The sequence below is a fragment of the Diplotaxodon limnothrissa genome, linkage group LG2, assembly GCF_057381915.1.
Source record: "Diplotaxodon limnothrissa isolate DT_005_m linkage group LG2, D_limnothrissa_male_GT1.1, whole genome shotgun sequence".
Classification (NCBI taxonomy): Eukaryota; Metazoa; Chordata; class Actinopteri; order Cichliformes; family Cichlidae; genus Diplotaxodon; species Diplotaxodon limnothrissa.
The window spans coordinates 22989410-23002429 of NC_140597.1; the positions used below are offsets into that span (position 1 = coordinate 22989410).

General features: G+C 41.0%; 1 protein-coding gene across 3 annotated transcripts; it reads right to left on the reverse strand.

Annotated features, from left to right (window-relative positions):
- Positions 1 to 179: 179 nt before the first annotated feature.
- On the reverse strand, positions 180 to 11116 carry smad5 (SMAD family member 5). Of its 3 annotated transcripts, none has more exons than XM_085361282.1 (7): positions 10889 to 11116; positions 6310 to 7254; positions 4918 to 5208; positions 3862 to 3969; positions 2493 to 2714; positions 2154 to 2410; positions 180 to 1811 (listed from the first exon to the last, which is right to left on the reverse strand). In XM_085361282.1, the coding sequence occupies exons 2-7, from the start codon at positions 6710 to 6712 to the stop codon at positions 1668 to 1670; spliced, it is 1425 nt and encodes a 474-aa protein (XP_085217408.1). In that variant the 5' UTR covers positions 6713 to 7254; positions 10889 to 11116; the 3' UTR covers positions 180 to 1667. The 3 variants fall into 3 exon arrangements, with proteins under 3 accessions (XP_085217408.1, XP_085217417.1, XP_085217399.1); XM_085361291.1 differs by lacking the exon at positions 10889 to 11116 and adding an exon at positions 10351 to 10476 and having other exon boundaries at positions 3865 to 3969; XM_085361273.1 differs by lacking the exon at positions 10889 to 11116 and adding an exon at positions 10351 to 10476.
- Between the last annotated feature and the right edge of the window lie 1904 nt (positions 11117 to 13020).

Genomic DNA, 13020 nt, shown 5'->3' on the forward strand with positions numbered 1-13020 from the left:
CCTTATTGAGACATGCTGCATGAAATACAGAAATATCAACAAACATTTCAACATTTTTTAAGTTCTCCATTTCAGCCAACAAGTGCTTTAACCTCATGGAAAGCAAAAAGAATGCTATTCTTGTATAACAGATTTATTGACACTAAGCCGTACTGTAAACAGAAATAAGCTGTGGACTTTGTGTACTTAATCTTTCAGTCATTACAATTCACTGTCCTTTATGAGTTTACCACGGTGACAGTGTATTTTCACAACCCTTTACATCTAATAAAGGCTATTCAAAGCAATCAGCCATAGATAGAATGATTCCATGGAGAAAGCTGGATGGTGTGTCATCAGTTTTCATTATCAGAACAAACCACTGTGTACGGTGAATCCATCTGCTCACGTATGTTTTGACTGATTGTCGCCAATTTGCCAAGACCAGACGTAAGCACAGAACAATAAGCTATCGCTGTTATCAACTGGTAACTTAAAGACATTTTTGTTACCTGAAGTAAAAATAAAAACTTGACTTTAGAAAAAAAGAAAGAAATAGAAACAGTATTTTTACTTAAAACAAAAAGAAAAACAAGAGGAAAATAAAATAAAAATTCACAGGAAATGCCTTTGTCCAACACAAGCAGGAGATTGTTGCACACTGAGGTTATCGTCTCTATGCGACTGAGCCAAAAGTCAAAAATTTAAAAACAAAAACACTTAAAAGTACAAAACTAAAATTATTCCGTTACCAGACAACCCCTTTATTTCATTGAGCAAAGGAGGTCAAATTATTTATCAACATAATGCCTTGGTACCCACGCCAAACCCATCCAACATGCCTCCATAAAATTCATGAGTGCACAATATTGTTAATACAGTGAGTATGGAAAATACAGCCACTCTTACTTGAACACGAGAGTACAAACAAGAATCAATAATGATGGCGTCCACTTTCTGATTATATCATATATGACTACTTCTATTACGATAGATGTAACATTCACAATGTTGTTAGCTTATGGCATGTTAAACTTGTTCAGTGATTGATCTCCCATATCAAAAACTATCAGGTTGGCATACATAACTTTCTTAAAAGGCAGTAGCTCAGTGTTCAATTCTAGCAGTAGAGACTATAAAAAGAAAGCATGTTATATCTGAGTCTAATGGTAAACATAGTCATGTCTATATCTTTATTGTAAATATTTGACATTGAGACAACAATGTAAGAAAAGTGTTTTGTAAAATTTCAAATTGTCAGACACAAGGCAGAGTAGTGAAACAGTTCCGCTTCATTAAAAACTACACATATGGAGAAACAAAAAGTTATTCGTCAAACAATAAAACTTGATGCAAAAAAAAATTAACATTTGACAGATTCAAGCTTGACAATAGAGCCCTCAGTTCTTGTAGGTATTGTAGCATTGTCAAGCAGTAGTGTGTCCATGTCGTCACTGCTACTTGGGCATATTCTCATCTTTCTCCAGGTATTTTCTTGCAACATTGATGCCATTTCAACAACTGGATGCTGGCTGCAGGTGCTGTTGAATTATTAGCCAATCCCTTCCCAAAGTAAGTGTAAACAGTTCAGCCATTAAGACTGTTTTAAATTAGAAATCATTGAGGGGTTTTGGGGGCGAGGGGGGTGATTTTCATAACGGGTCTCCCAGGCTCTCACAAGTCCAGTATTAGGACACAGAAGAGATTGGGTTGAGAGGAGAACCCATTTGTGTTAGCACTTTGTCTAGCCACTGAAGCGGCCCGTGCAGGTGCACTTCGATCCAGCAGGGGGTGCTGGTGACATCCTGTCGATGATACTCTGCTCCCCAGCCCTGTGGAGGGAAAACACAAAAAAAAAAACTAAAGGTACGCCATATTACACAATGACAGTGACTGATGATGTTTGCACTTATTAAATCAAGCAAAAGTGTGGCTGGTATTGTTTTCACCGTGTGTGTGTGTGTGTCTCATCATGACTAGAGAAATCTACTGTAACAGAAACTACCAAATAGGTGTACTTCTTGGAGTACTTTGGTAGGCTGTTTTTCTGACTTTCTTATAGCAAAAAGAAAGTCAGGTTTTGAAGTGCTTGTGGTCTGACTCACAATTAGTGAGGAATCAAGAAATTACCGAGAACGTCTTCATTCGACTTGTGTACAGCATGAAACCCTTACCTTGACAAAGCTCATCCTAATTGTACACATCTTGGTAAGCTCATAGACGGCCTCAAAGCCATGGTTAACCGACTGAGCCAGAAGTTGAGCAAACTCTTGGTTGTTGAAAATCTTCAGGCTACATCCACTGGGGATCTTGCACACAGTGGTAGGGTGGAAGCCGTGGTGGTAATTACAGTTACGACTCTGAACAAAAATGCTGGTGTCGCTGAGGCACTCTGCATACACCTCCCCTCCCACATAGTACAGGTGCACTCCTGGACAACAAACAAAAGTGTAAGAACATTTAATCACCATCATTTCCTTATTTCCTACTCTTACTGGGGTTATTAGTCATACCTTTGCCAATGTGTCTGCGGGTGTTCTCGATTGTGGAGTTGCGGTTGACGTTGGACAGCAGTCCGAGGCAGAAGCGGTTTTTGTTGTTTGAGGGGTCAGTGAAGCCATCCACGAGCACACTGGTGGATGAAGCGTGGTAAGCCTCTCCGACACGATTGTTAAGTTCATAGTAGACAATAGAGCACCAGTGACTGGGCTCCTCATACTCCACTGGCTGCACATCTGCAAACAATAGGTAAGATCAACAGATGTTGAACATGGATTTGAAATGAATTCAGACAATCCAGACAGTACACGACTGCGTGGTTAAATAAACGAGATTTATTAATTATTACGGTTAAAGAGGAAAAGTGTAACCAGGAGCAAAGCTCTGTTAACCCAACTCATGTAAAACTACATTCAATGAGGTTACCTCAACTAGCTCTAAAAGACCAGTCCTAACATATGGTCTACACCAACAGTCTGGTCAGAGATCATGCAAGTTTAAATAAATCCAAAGCTGTCACATCTTTCTTATTTCTGTAGTACAATGATGTGATGCTCCATAGAGGCTCTAATTTAGTCAACCTACATAGACTCACTCCCGACTTCAGCTCTCATAAACCAAATACTGCTGGTAGACATGAAGTGTAGCGATACTTGTGCTTCAGTAAAATGTTGTTATACAGAGATTTACAAGCACCAGGTAAATCTCAGTAATGTGTGAACTGTTTTTGGCAAGGGCCTGAAAAATGTCAAAGCCCTGCATATCAGCTTAAAAAGGTTGTCAAAACACCTTTTAAATGTGGGCACAGCAAAACACTGACAGAGTCAATAGTCCAAGTGATATTAAAACATCTTTTCCTAAATATAACCATGAATGTAACAGAGAGCTGCTTCGCACTTATCCAGTAAGAGTGTTCTGTTAAATGAGTCAAAGGACTTGAAACTGTTATGTTTAGGTTTAAGCATAATAGCTTATAAATAGGGGGTCATGACAGCACATTGGACAAAACGTTTGATTTAGTAGAGTCGTACCGCAGCTGCCCAACCTCACATAACCCTCCTAGAGACTTATCTGGGTCTCAAACACGAGAACTTTCACACATTTGACAAATGGGTTAACTTAACCACTACAACTGAAAGATATAAACCAGGTTTAATGGAAGATTGTGTAAAAAGTGTCCCATAAACTAAAACGGAGACAGCACTACTTGGATTTGAAGAGAAAAAAAAAAAATGAGGAAGAAACAAGACCTTTGTAAATTAAACTCTGTTCATAATTTAACAGCTAGTTAAAGAGGAAAGGAAACTTATACATGAAGCTGAGATATACCAACAGGTTTGGTATATTTTTGCTACTGTCAGTATAACTGTGAGCACATCTCACCACCTCTGGCAATGCTCTGCGGTACCAGGCTGCTGTTCGTTTCCATGGACTGGGGCTCCTGGCCGATCGGCTCATCAGGGGGCATGTAGGCTGGTGGTGGGGTGTCAGCTGAGACATTAAGAGAGACGTTAGTGGGACCAGTTGCTGCTGCTGACAAATGTACTCTCTCTCTCTTACGCACACAAAATCCCCTTAGACACTCCTTAGAACAATCATGACAAGATCTGTACCCCGGAAATGGTGTCAGATTACACACATCCCTCATTTGCTAAGCCACATGCTAACCCATTCCCGACAGATGCAACATGAGCTTTTCAAGCCCTTAGTGAGGCATACAGGAAACAAAACATCTACTTAAAACTGCAACAAGGACATTTCAGTGGATCATGATGCTTGTCAGCATTCAAAAAGCCAACCAAAGCTTTGCAGGATAAATAACTTAAATCCTAAATTGCTGTTAAAAACAAAAAACAAACAATTTAAAAACAAAACAAAAACCACCCCTTTTTGCCAGACTGCCTTAAATCACTGGATGTGTCAGCAGATCTGGAGTGAAGCAGAGTCTAGACCAGTGGTTCTTAACCTTGTTGGAGGTACCGAACCCCACCAGTTTCATATGCGCATTCACTGAACCCCTCTTTAGTGAAAAATAAAATATGATTTTTTTCAAATTCAAGACATAGATATGTTTTTTATTGGTGCACAAAATGAGCGGTGCATGTCACGGTGGAGGGTCTGCCGAACCCCTGAGACCGACTCACCGAACCCCTAGGGTTCGATCGAACCCAGGTTAAGAACCACTGGTCTAGACTAAGAGCATCAGTGCTGGTGGATGGAACTGGATTCGCCTGGCTACATCATTTGTTTTTTCACCATACAACTGTAAACAGACTCCCCCCCCCCCCCTTGCATTATGCAACTTGAAAAACAGAAATCCTGAGAGACCAGTGTTTATCAAAAGTCAGACATTTGTTGGCTACATGACAGTGACAATTCAGAAAAAACAATGGTTTGGCAACTTTCCCAGGGTTAGGTGGAGGAGTGTATTTGGTGTACCTGGGAGTTGGAATGGACTTGAGGGCCCCGAACTGGCAGGAGAGTTTGGATAAGTACCAGAGCTGGCTGGAGAAGGAGGATATGGAGAGTTGGGAGAAATGGAAAAAGAGCTGCCGCCACCTCCACCTCCTCCACTGCTGCCACCCCCATTGTGCGGCTGTTGGAAGGACTCTGGATAGGTGGCATTCAGGGGCATGTGTGGCTCGTTGTGGGTGAGGTTACGGAACTGTACCAGCAAGCTGTGCTGTGGGTTGAACTCGCTGTGCCGTGGTACCAGGACAGGAGGAAGCACTGGATGGAAGAAGAAAAATGAATTAAACAAGTGAGAAACTGCACACATGATGTATCACCATGTGGAATTCACAATTCATGAAAACTAAGTTTTTAAGGAGTAGGGCAAGCCCAAAACAATTAAAATTTACATGAAAATAATTAAAACCAGAAAGCAGCATAGATTAATCTTGTAGAGGCTGAAAATACCTAATGTGTAGAACACTGTATATGCTGAGATCGTTATTACAGTATTTTAATATGATTTTAATAATGCTACTATCAAAAATAACTGAAGGAATTCCAACCTGTATGTTGAAATAGAGATGACTGAACAACAACAGTGAGTCTTGAAATGTTATTTTTAGCTCTTGATACATAAGAACAAGATGTTCTTCACATCTAATTTTACCCTTAAAAAGGATTGAAGGTTTCCCTTTGCAAGATATTACTCTGACTTTAAGAGTCCAGGCTCCAAGGCTGAAATATAGTCTTCTCACCGACAAGTGATCTGCATCTTTGAACCGGTCAATACAGACCTTGCAATCCTGAACCAGTGTAGTATCAGAAAGCCTGTATCTTTAGGGTCATCCATGGGTGTGTAAGTGTATATGATGGGGTGTGGGAGAAAAGGGGGAAGGGGGGGTTAAGTGATGTGAAAGTGCTGGGAGTTTAGTCTGAGTGGTTTATGCGTTTAGTACACTGCTTTCTGATGCCACACCCAATCTGGAATGCCTGAGGCATATAATCTAATAAGACTCCCAGAGCTAGTGATATTGATTTTCTGTGAAATGGAGGGGGCGGGCAGAAAAGGCCTGTGTGATGACAGCCTCCTGACCTTTGTAGATTTGTTTACCAGCTCTACAGTTTACTGAGAGATGTGCACAGTTCTAAATTGCTTTAATCCATCTTGTATTTGAAAGTTAAAAGGCAAAAAGCAAAACGAAACAATAGGCTAGAAATGTTAGAAACACTGCAAATAAACCAATTATGTGATGACTATGCCTCACAGAACACAGGTTTAATCGTATATACAACAACCATTAACATTACATGTCTGTTTAAATATAAAAGCTAAGGTTGATTAAACAGAACCTGTTTAAGGTGAGAAAAATTACATACCAGGGCTCTCCACTCTCTTGTAGTGATATGGGTTTATGCACACCTCCTTCTGTTTGGAGCCAAACGGATACTCGCAAATGTCCAGAGGCTTGAGCTCATGGTGGGACTGTAGATCCGGCCAGCGCCACACTCTGCAGTAGATAACATGAGGAAGACCCTTCCTGTGGGAAACCTGCAGCCGGCCGTCCAGTGATCTTGGAATGGTAACACACTTGCTGGGCTGTCCAGGGCAGCTCAGCGCTTTCTCCAGGTCTTCCATGGCACCCTTCTTCTTCTTCAACTTTTTCACAAGTGCATCAACTGCCTTTTCTGCCCATTTCTCTTCCTCGTCTCCCTGTTTCCAGCCGAGCAGGCGCCTGACTGTCGGACTTGTGAAGGAGAACAAACTAGACATGGAAGTCATTCTGCAAGTTGTAGTGCAGGTAAAAGAGAGGAACTTTCCTTCGCGATGACACTGGGCCTATGCAAGGGGGCCAAAAATCAGTCAGCAGGTAATCTCCAAAGAACGTTATTAACCCAACACAGTCTGTGAGCGTGTGATCAACAAAAGAAGTTGCTTGAGAGGGTAATATAAGTGTGCAAGTATGAAAAGCCAACACCGATGAGGGGTGGGGTGAGGGGAGAGGAGATTTTAGCCTTGTCTGACCAAGGACAGGAAGCAGGGGAGGGCCAGGAGTGAGCAAGCAGGACGCAGCTGCTGCTGCTCAGGAAGGGCCCTCCAGCAAGCTGTCCGGAGTTGGGTCACTACCACTGATGGAGAGGGGGGGTGTAGTCTGTAGGAGCTCAAATCAGGACTTATGTTGAACTGATACACTGCAGCAGGCCTCACTGGTGCAAGTCTGACACACGTCTTATAAGGACGTGCTCATTTCTTGAGAACTACCAATGCTCTTTTGGCTAACTTCATTCAAATCGCCCACAGTCAGGGTTTCCTCTGTCAGCCTTCTGCAAAACACAAAAGATCAGAGAAAGATCAAGAACACATGTAAAGTTTGAAATTACTGTTATCTAGATGAACAAGCAAGCCTTTCTAAACATTTTTATAGCAACTGTTACAGTTTTTTGTTTAATGACATGAAACAGTCTTTATGGCAACCCACTTAGAGAAGCACTATTCTCGATCCATGGGGTGGGGGTTTGGGAATTCAAGAAAACCCTTTGTGCTATTTTTGATCTGACACATTTCCACAGAAACGCCACCATCACTACTTAGATGACTCAGTTATGTGAAACGCGTTCCATCTCAAACTCGAGATCAATCATGCACATGGAAAACACTTAACAGCCATATGGCCTAAAATGCATCTAACATGATCATTTGTCACACAACAAGCAATTCTGCAGAAAGGCAGCTACAGAGTGCTCAAGGCCAACTCCCCATTTAAACAAAATAAGGAAAGCAGTTTGGATCGGGACCAAAATTTAATGAGCTCTTTTTAAAGTGCCACCTCTTCAAGTTTCAGGACATTCTGCTTTTGGTGGACTCATGCTTAGAGGCAGACACACAGCTGTGATCACACTGGCAGAGGAAAGAGCAGAATAGATGCTACAGTCGGACTAACAATGATTGCTGAACTGACTGGTACAAGTTATGCCACATAAGGGAAAAACTCTTAAGGCAGCATGTGGAGAATCTACTTTAAAAAAATAAATAAAAGAAAATCTGTTTTTTGCCTAGTGAAGTCTCAGCCAATTTTTGAACTACTTTTCAAATAAATAACATGACAGTTGAGACAAAATACTGACCTCTCTCTTCAGTATTTGCACTGGGAAAGGAAAAAAAAAAAAAAAAGTAAAACTAAGAGTTGCTGATTACCCCTCACTACTGATGCACTGCACCAAGATACCTTTGTCTCAGACTGCTCTAGAGATGTTGGGGAGTTCGGGCAATTATGACATATAACACTTCAATCCCCTTCATACAGACAGAGCAGACAGAGGGTCAACACATGCAGCCTGCAGCAGCAGCTGTTTGGGCTGTGAAACTGGCCTTAGTCAAAAAGGATGTAACCACAAAGAGCTGCTTCCTCCCTCATCCCATCTCTGCCCAATCCCTCCCTTCCAGCTAACAGCTGTCCAACAGCACTGCACTCACTCCCATTACTCATTGTTCTCCACACACATGAAAGCAGAGAGAAACATCCTAAAGCAGGACACACACACACCGAAAAAAACCCCATATCAACATGTAAATGTTGGGAGCTTTTCTGGAAGTCACCAGGCCACATTAAAGCAGTTCTTCCTACATGTGGATAGGCCTTTTTCAGATTCCAAGTGACACACAAGTTCATGGTTCAGTTGGTAAAGACAAGTAATCAATTTACACATCCAAACTTGTGGATAAACACACTGTAGCTACAAAGACTACATTAAATAAGATTTCTCATGCCAATCCTTCAGATAAAGCTGAGCTTTTCAAAAGACAAACAGTTCACGACGATAGCTTATTCTCTGTGTCAAATCAGTCTCGACTAAAGTATGTTTAACCAGATCCAGACAGATATTAGTGGGCTGATATTGGCCTATCACAGATTTATCTGTAGTTTACAGTACTGGCATGTTAATAACAACACCATCGGTTTCCATTTTTATTACAACTAGTTCCATGTGCGTGCGTGAGAAGAATAGCAACAAATACATCTACGCCAAGATCCCCCCCCCCCCCTTTTTTTTAAACACCCTAAAAATACTACCCACTATCAGTTAGGGTGCTATGTATTTTACAACATCGCATTTTGACAAGTACTTATTTGTTAACCCTCAGTAAAGGTGGCTTACATTCTTACAAAAATGACCATGAGTTTACTCTTTGTGGAACCAATTTAGTATGACAGGGATTGCTTGCCAGATATATAAAAACTATTAAAGGGCAAAAACACAAAACAAAACACTACAACACCACACCACTGGGATTTCTTAACTAGTTGTTCCCAAGTCGAGTTTCATTTCCCCAAGCATAAAATACCTTTTTTAAATAGCCTAATATAACAACCAAAGGTTAAGACTTGTGGATCAGTCGTGTTTAAACCGGTAGTAAAATCGTCAAAATCCCACTATGACCCAGGGAAAACTCTTTATGAATCACAGAAAATATATAGGTCATAGATGCATTAAGAAAATGCATATACACATATGTACATGGATACAACATTTTAAAAAATACCATCTCCAAGCATGGCGGGAAACAATGAGATGTACTTTAATAATAGGAAGTGCACCCCAGAAGCTTCTCAAATCGTTGATAGATATTCATCAGTTTGGGCTGCTCTGGATTACACGCCTGAGAAATTCCTTTAATCCCGTTTAAAAGATGTCTACATAAAACGCACACAGCAAGCAAAACAAAAAGACAAAAAAAAAACTTCCAAAAAACTGGAAAACCTGACAACACTACTTTGTTTAACAGCGTGTAATCCGTCTTTAACGCTTGTCAAACATGAAGTAACACGGAACAGACAATATGGAAGGACGATTCAGTACCCCCCCCAACCAGAGAAAGAGAGAAAAGGCATTCAGAAAGACGCATCTAATTATACACAGACCCCAGAAACAGCAATAAAAATAGCTTTTAGTACTGCTCCAAGTGCTCCACGAAAATACACACGGTCACAATATAATATAATATCCCACTGGCATTAGCTAACTCTGGTATGTAGCAACTTGATGTAAGTAGCATCGAGATTTTGCTAACTAGCTTAGCTTGCTTTCACAGAACACATCTTGTTTAGCGTGAAGTTTTTAATTAAACACCTCATAACAACCATCTACATAAGAGTCTACCATAATCGTTTTATCATCAAGTATAACTTGGGGAGTCATCGTATTCAGCCTCTTAGTAGTTTGACAACGTTTACTTCAGCCTTCCTCCTCTTCCTCCATTCCAGAAACTTTTTGAACTTCTCACAACTGAAGCTAAGCTATGTTAGCTGTTAGCCAAGCTCTCCGAGGGGAACGGAGCGCCGAGCCTCTCTGTGTCCTGCTGATGTAGCTCCCTGGAGTTCAAGTCTACTCTCTTATTTCAACCGTTAAATAACCACATACCTTTCAACAATGCGTACGAATCATGCCAGTGATCTTTCTTGCAAACATTTAGCCCGTAATCCCAACTTTTGTATACATTTCTTTCGTTTTCAGAGCCCCTTCGTTCCGTCTCTCCGTGCCATGTCCTCCAGATTCTGGAGTGAAATAGTCTGGGAAGGCGGAGTAAATATCGCTCCGCTGTCCCAACAAACTAGTGCTCGCTTTGGCGTTAATGTCCGTGAGGATTTAGTTTCTTACTGCGAAGACACTAAACATTAACACTAGTTTTAAACAGCTTTTAATGTACCACTAAGCATGACCCACAATCGCTTACTTTTCTAAAAAAAAAAAAAAAAATCAGGTCACTTTTCTTGAGTATAGGTCAGATTGTTCCAAGTGAGCTAACTTTTCTCCATCTTGACATTTGCGACCCGAATATCGAAAATATAACGTTAAATGATACGCCGGCAGCTAAAAACGTATAAGAAATGAAAGTGAAACGTTTCCATTTATTCTTTTCTGCTTTTGATGTTTAAGTGATTGAAGCTGGACGTCTTACGGTGGTCGTGCTGCGGCTCTGGAACGTCTCACAAGTTGCTGGCTCCACTCAGTCTGGAGGGCTGCGGTTTGTTGTGTATTGTTGTCCTTTATAGTCACTTGTTCGACACTTCGCCAGCCCTCGCGATGTTAACCCTTTGAACCTGAGGAATCAAAACAGAACTAAATATTCCACGACGATTCCCGTAGACGAACCGCTACTTTCTCACAGGACAGTGTCGAAGCTGCGGATTCTTCATTCAGTCTGCGGACTCCGAATGAAATGCAGTGCGCGTGCTCTGCCACTAGCGAGCACCCGACAACCTCACGAGGAATATCACAGCCTACTGGTTTGCTTTATAAAGTGGGATTCTCCCGATTCCTTCCTCCCATCCCATTGGGATAGTCACTTCAACAAAGAAGTGTTCAAGTGAGTTAACCAGACCTACAGCCTTTGTAAATAAAAACGTAAGATATATGTATTTTTTAAAGGTGGATTAATACTTTTCTTCACAAACTAAAATAACTTGATCGTTTGCTGATTGTCAGGCTGAGCTTTAATGGGAAATCAACCACAGTAGTTTCTGAGATTTTTTTTTTTATAAGACTCAACAGTGAGCATCAGTGACCTTCAGTGGGCCAGCGTGGGCAGCCAAGTCTGAAGTCACCTGTCTATGAGTTGTATCAAAGTGTTACAGGAAACACTATAGCAGTGGGTTTGGGGACCACTTTATTTTGTTGCTGACATCACTGCTCTCAGACAAAACACAACATGCTACATACCATCCAGACAAGATTACAGGCTGCCCCTAAGAATCCGTCATGCATTGACTCTGTAATCCTTTGCATGAGGAAAAATGACACACTCCTTCCTTCTCCGGGCTCTGTGAACGTGTCCCTTCTGGCTGTAAGTTATGCGTTCAAACGTGACCAGTGGAACTATCATATTTGTTTTTATAACAAATGGTAACCCCACTGTCGAACGGTTGCCGCAATGCAGCTTGGAGTTTACATTGGTCTAATTAAATATTCACAGCGGATGGTGACGTGAGCTCAGTCTGGAAATCACACTTACACTTAAGCTTGTGTATCAAAATGCAAGATATTCAAGAATCAAATGCATTATTATGTATGTATTCCCTTAATGCTTTCAAGGCAACTTCTTCAAATTCCACCTGCAAATCATCATTGTGTAATGCTATTGATGCTTTGCAGGAGGAAAACTACTACTGACACTATTACAGTTCATGTCATTCAGGTGTACAAAGCTTTCTTTTTTCTATCAAAGGGGATATATTCAGTTTTTTTCTATTTTCTTATAAATATACACTTTTCAGAGATTTTGGTCCATACTGGCATATTGACATCAAAGTTAGTGGAGCTTGATTGCCTGCACGTTTATAACTAGAAGCTCCCGTTCTGTTACATCCCAAAGGTGCTCTACTGGAAAGAGTTCTGGTGATTTTTGGCAGTAATGCCCTTCGCGCCAAACTTCAAGATGCCTTTGGCTTTCTTACTAGTTCTTTCTCTGATACTGTCAGGAATCCTTTAAACTTGATAAACAGGTGTCTGCTGTTGTCAGATCTAGTTTTTATCAGCTTCGTCTCATCTCCAGGGCCAGACACTATATCCCGTATAATGACTTAGAAAAGCTCATTCATGCTTTTGTAACGTCAAGACTAGATTACTGTAACTCACTCTATTCTGGTCTCCATGTTACCCTTCTACATAGATTACAGACAGTTCAGAATGCTGCGGCACGTATTCTAACTAAAACCAAGAAGTTTGACCATATTACTCCGGTTCTTGCTGAGCTGCATTGGCTGCCTATCAAATACCATATTCAATTTAAAATTTTGCTGCTTACGTTTAAAATTATCAATAATACTGCACCAACCTATCTTAAGGAACTTTTAAACCCTTATGTCCCTGCCAGGGCTTTAAGGTCATCCTCGCAGTTATTGTTAGTTCAGCCCAGATCTCGGTTGAAATCTAGAGGCGATCGATCGTTTGCCTTTGCTGCACCTGAGTTATGGAACAGCCTCCCGATTGGCATTCGGGAGTCTGATTCTATTTTTTCTTTTAAAGCACGCCTTAAAACTTATCTTTTTGAACTTGCCTTCTCTACCCGTTAAATGCTGACTGTTAACTGCG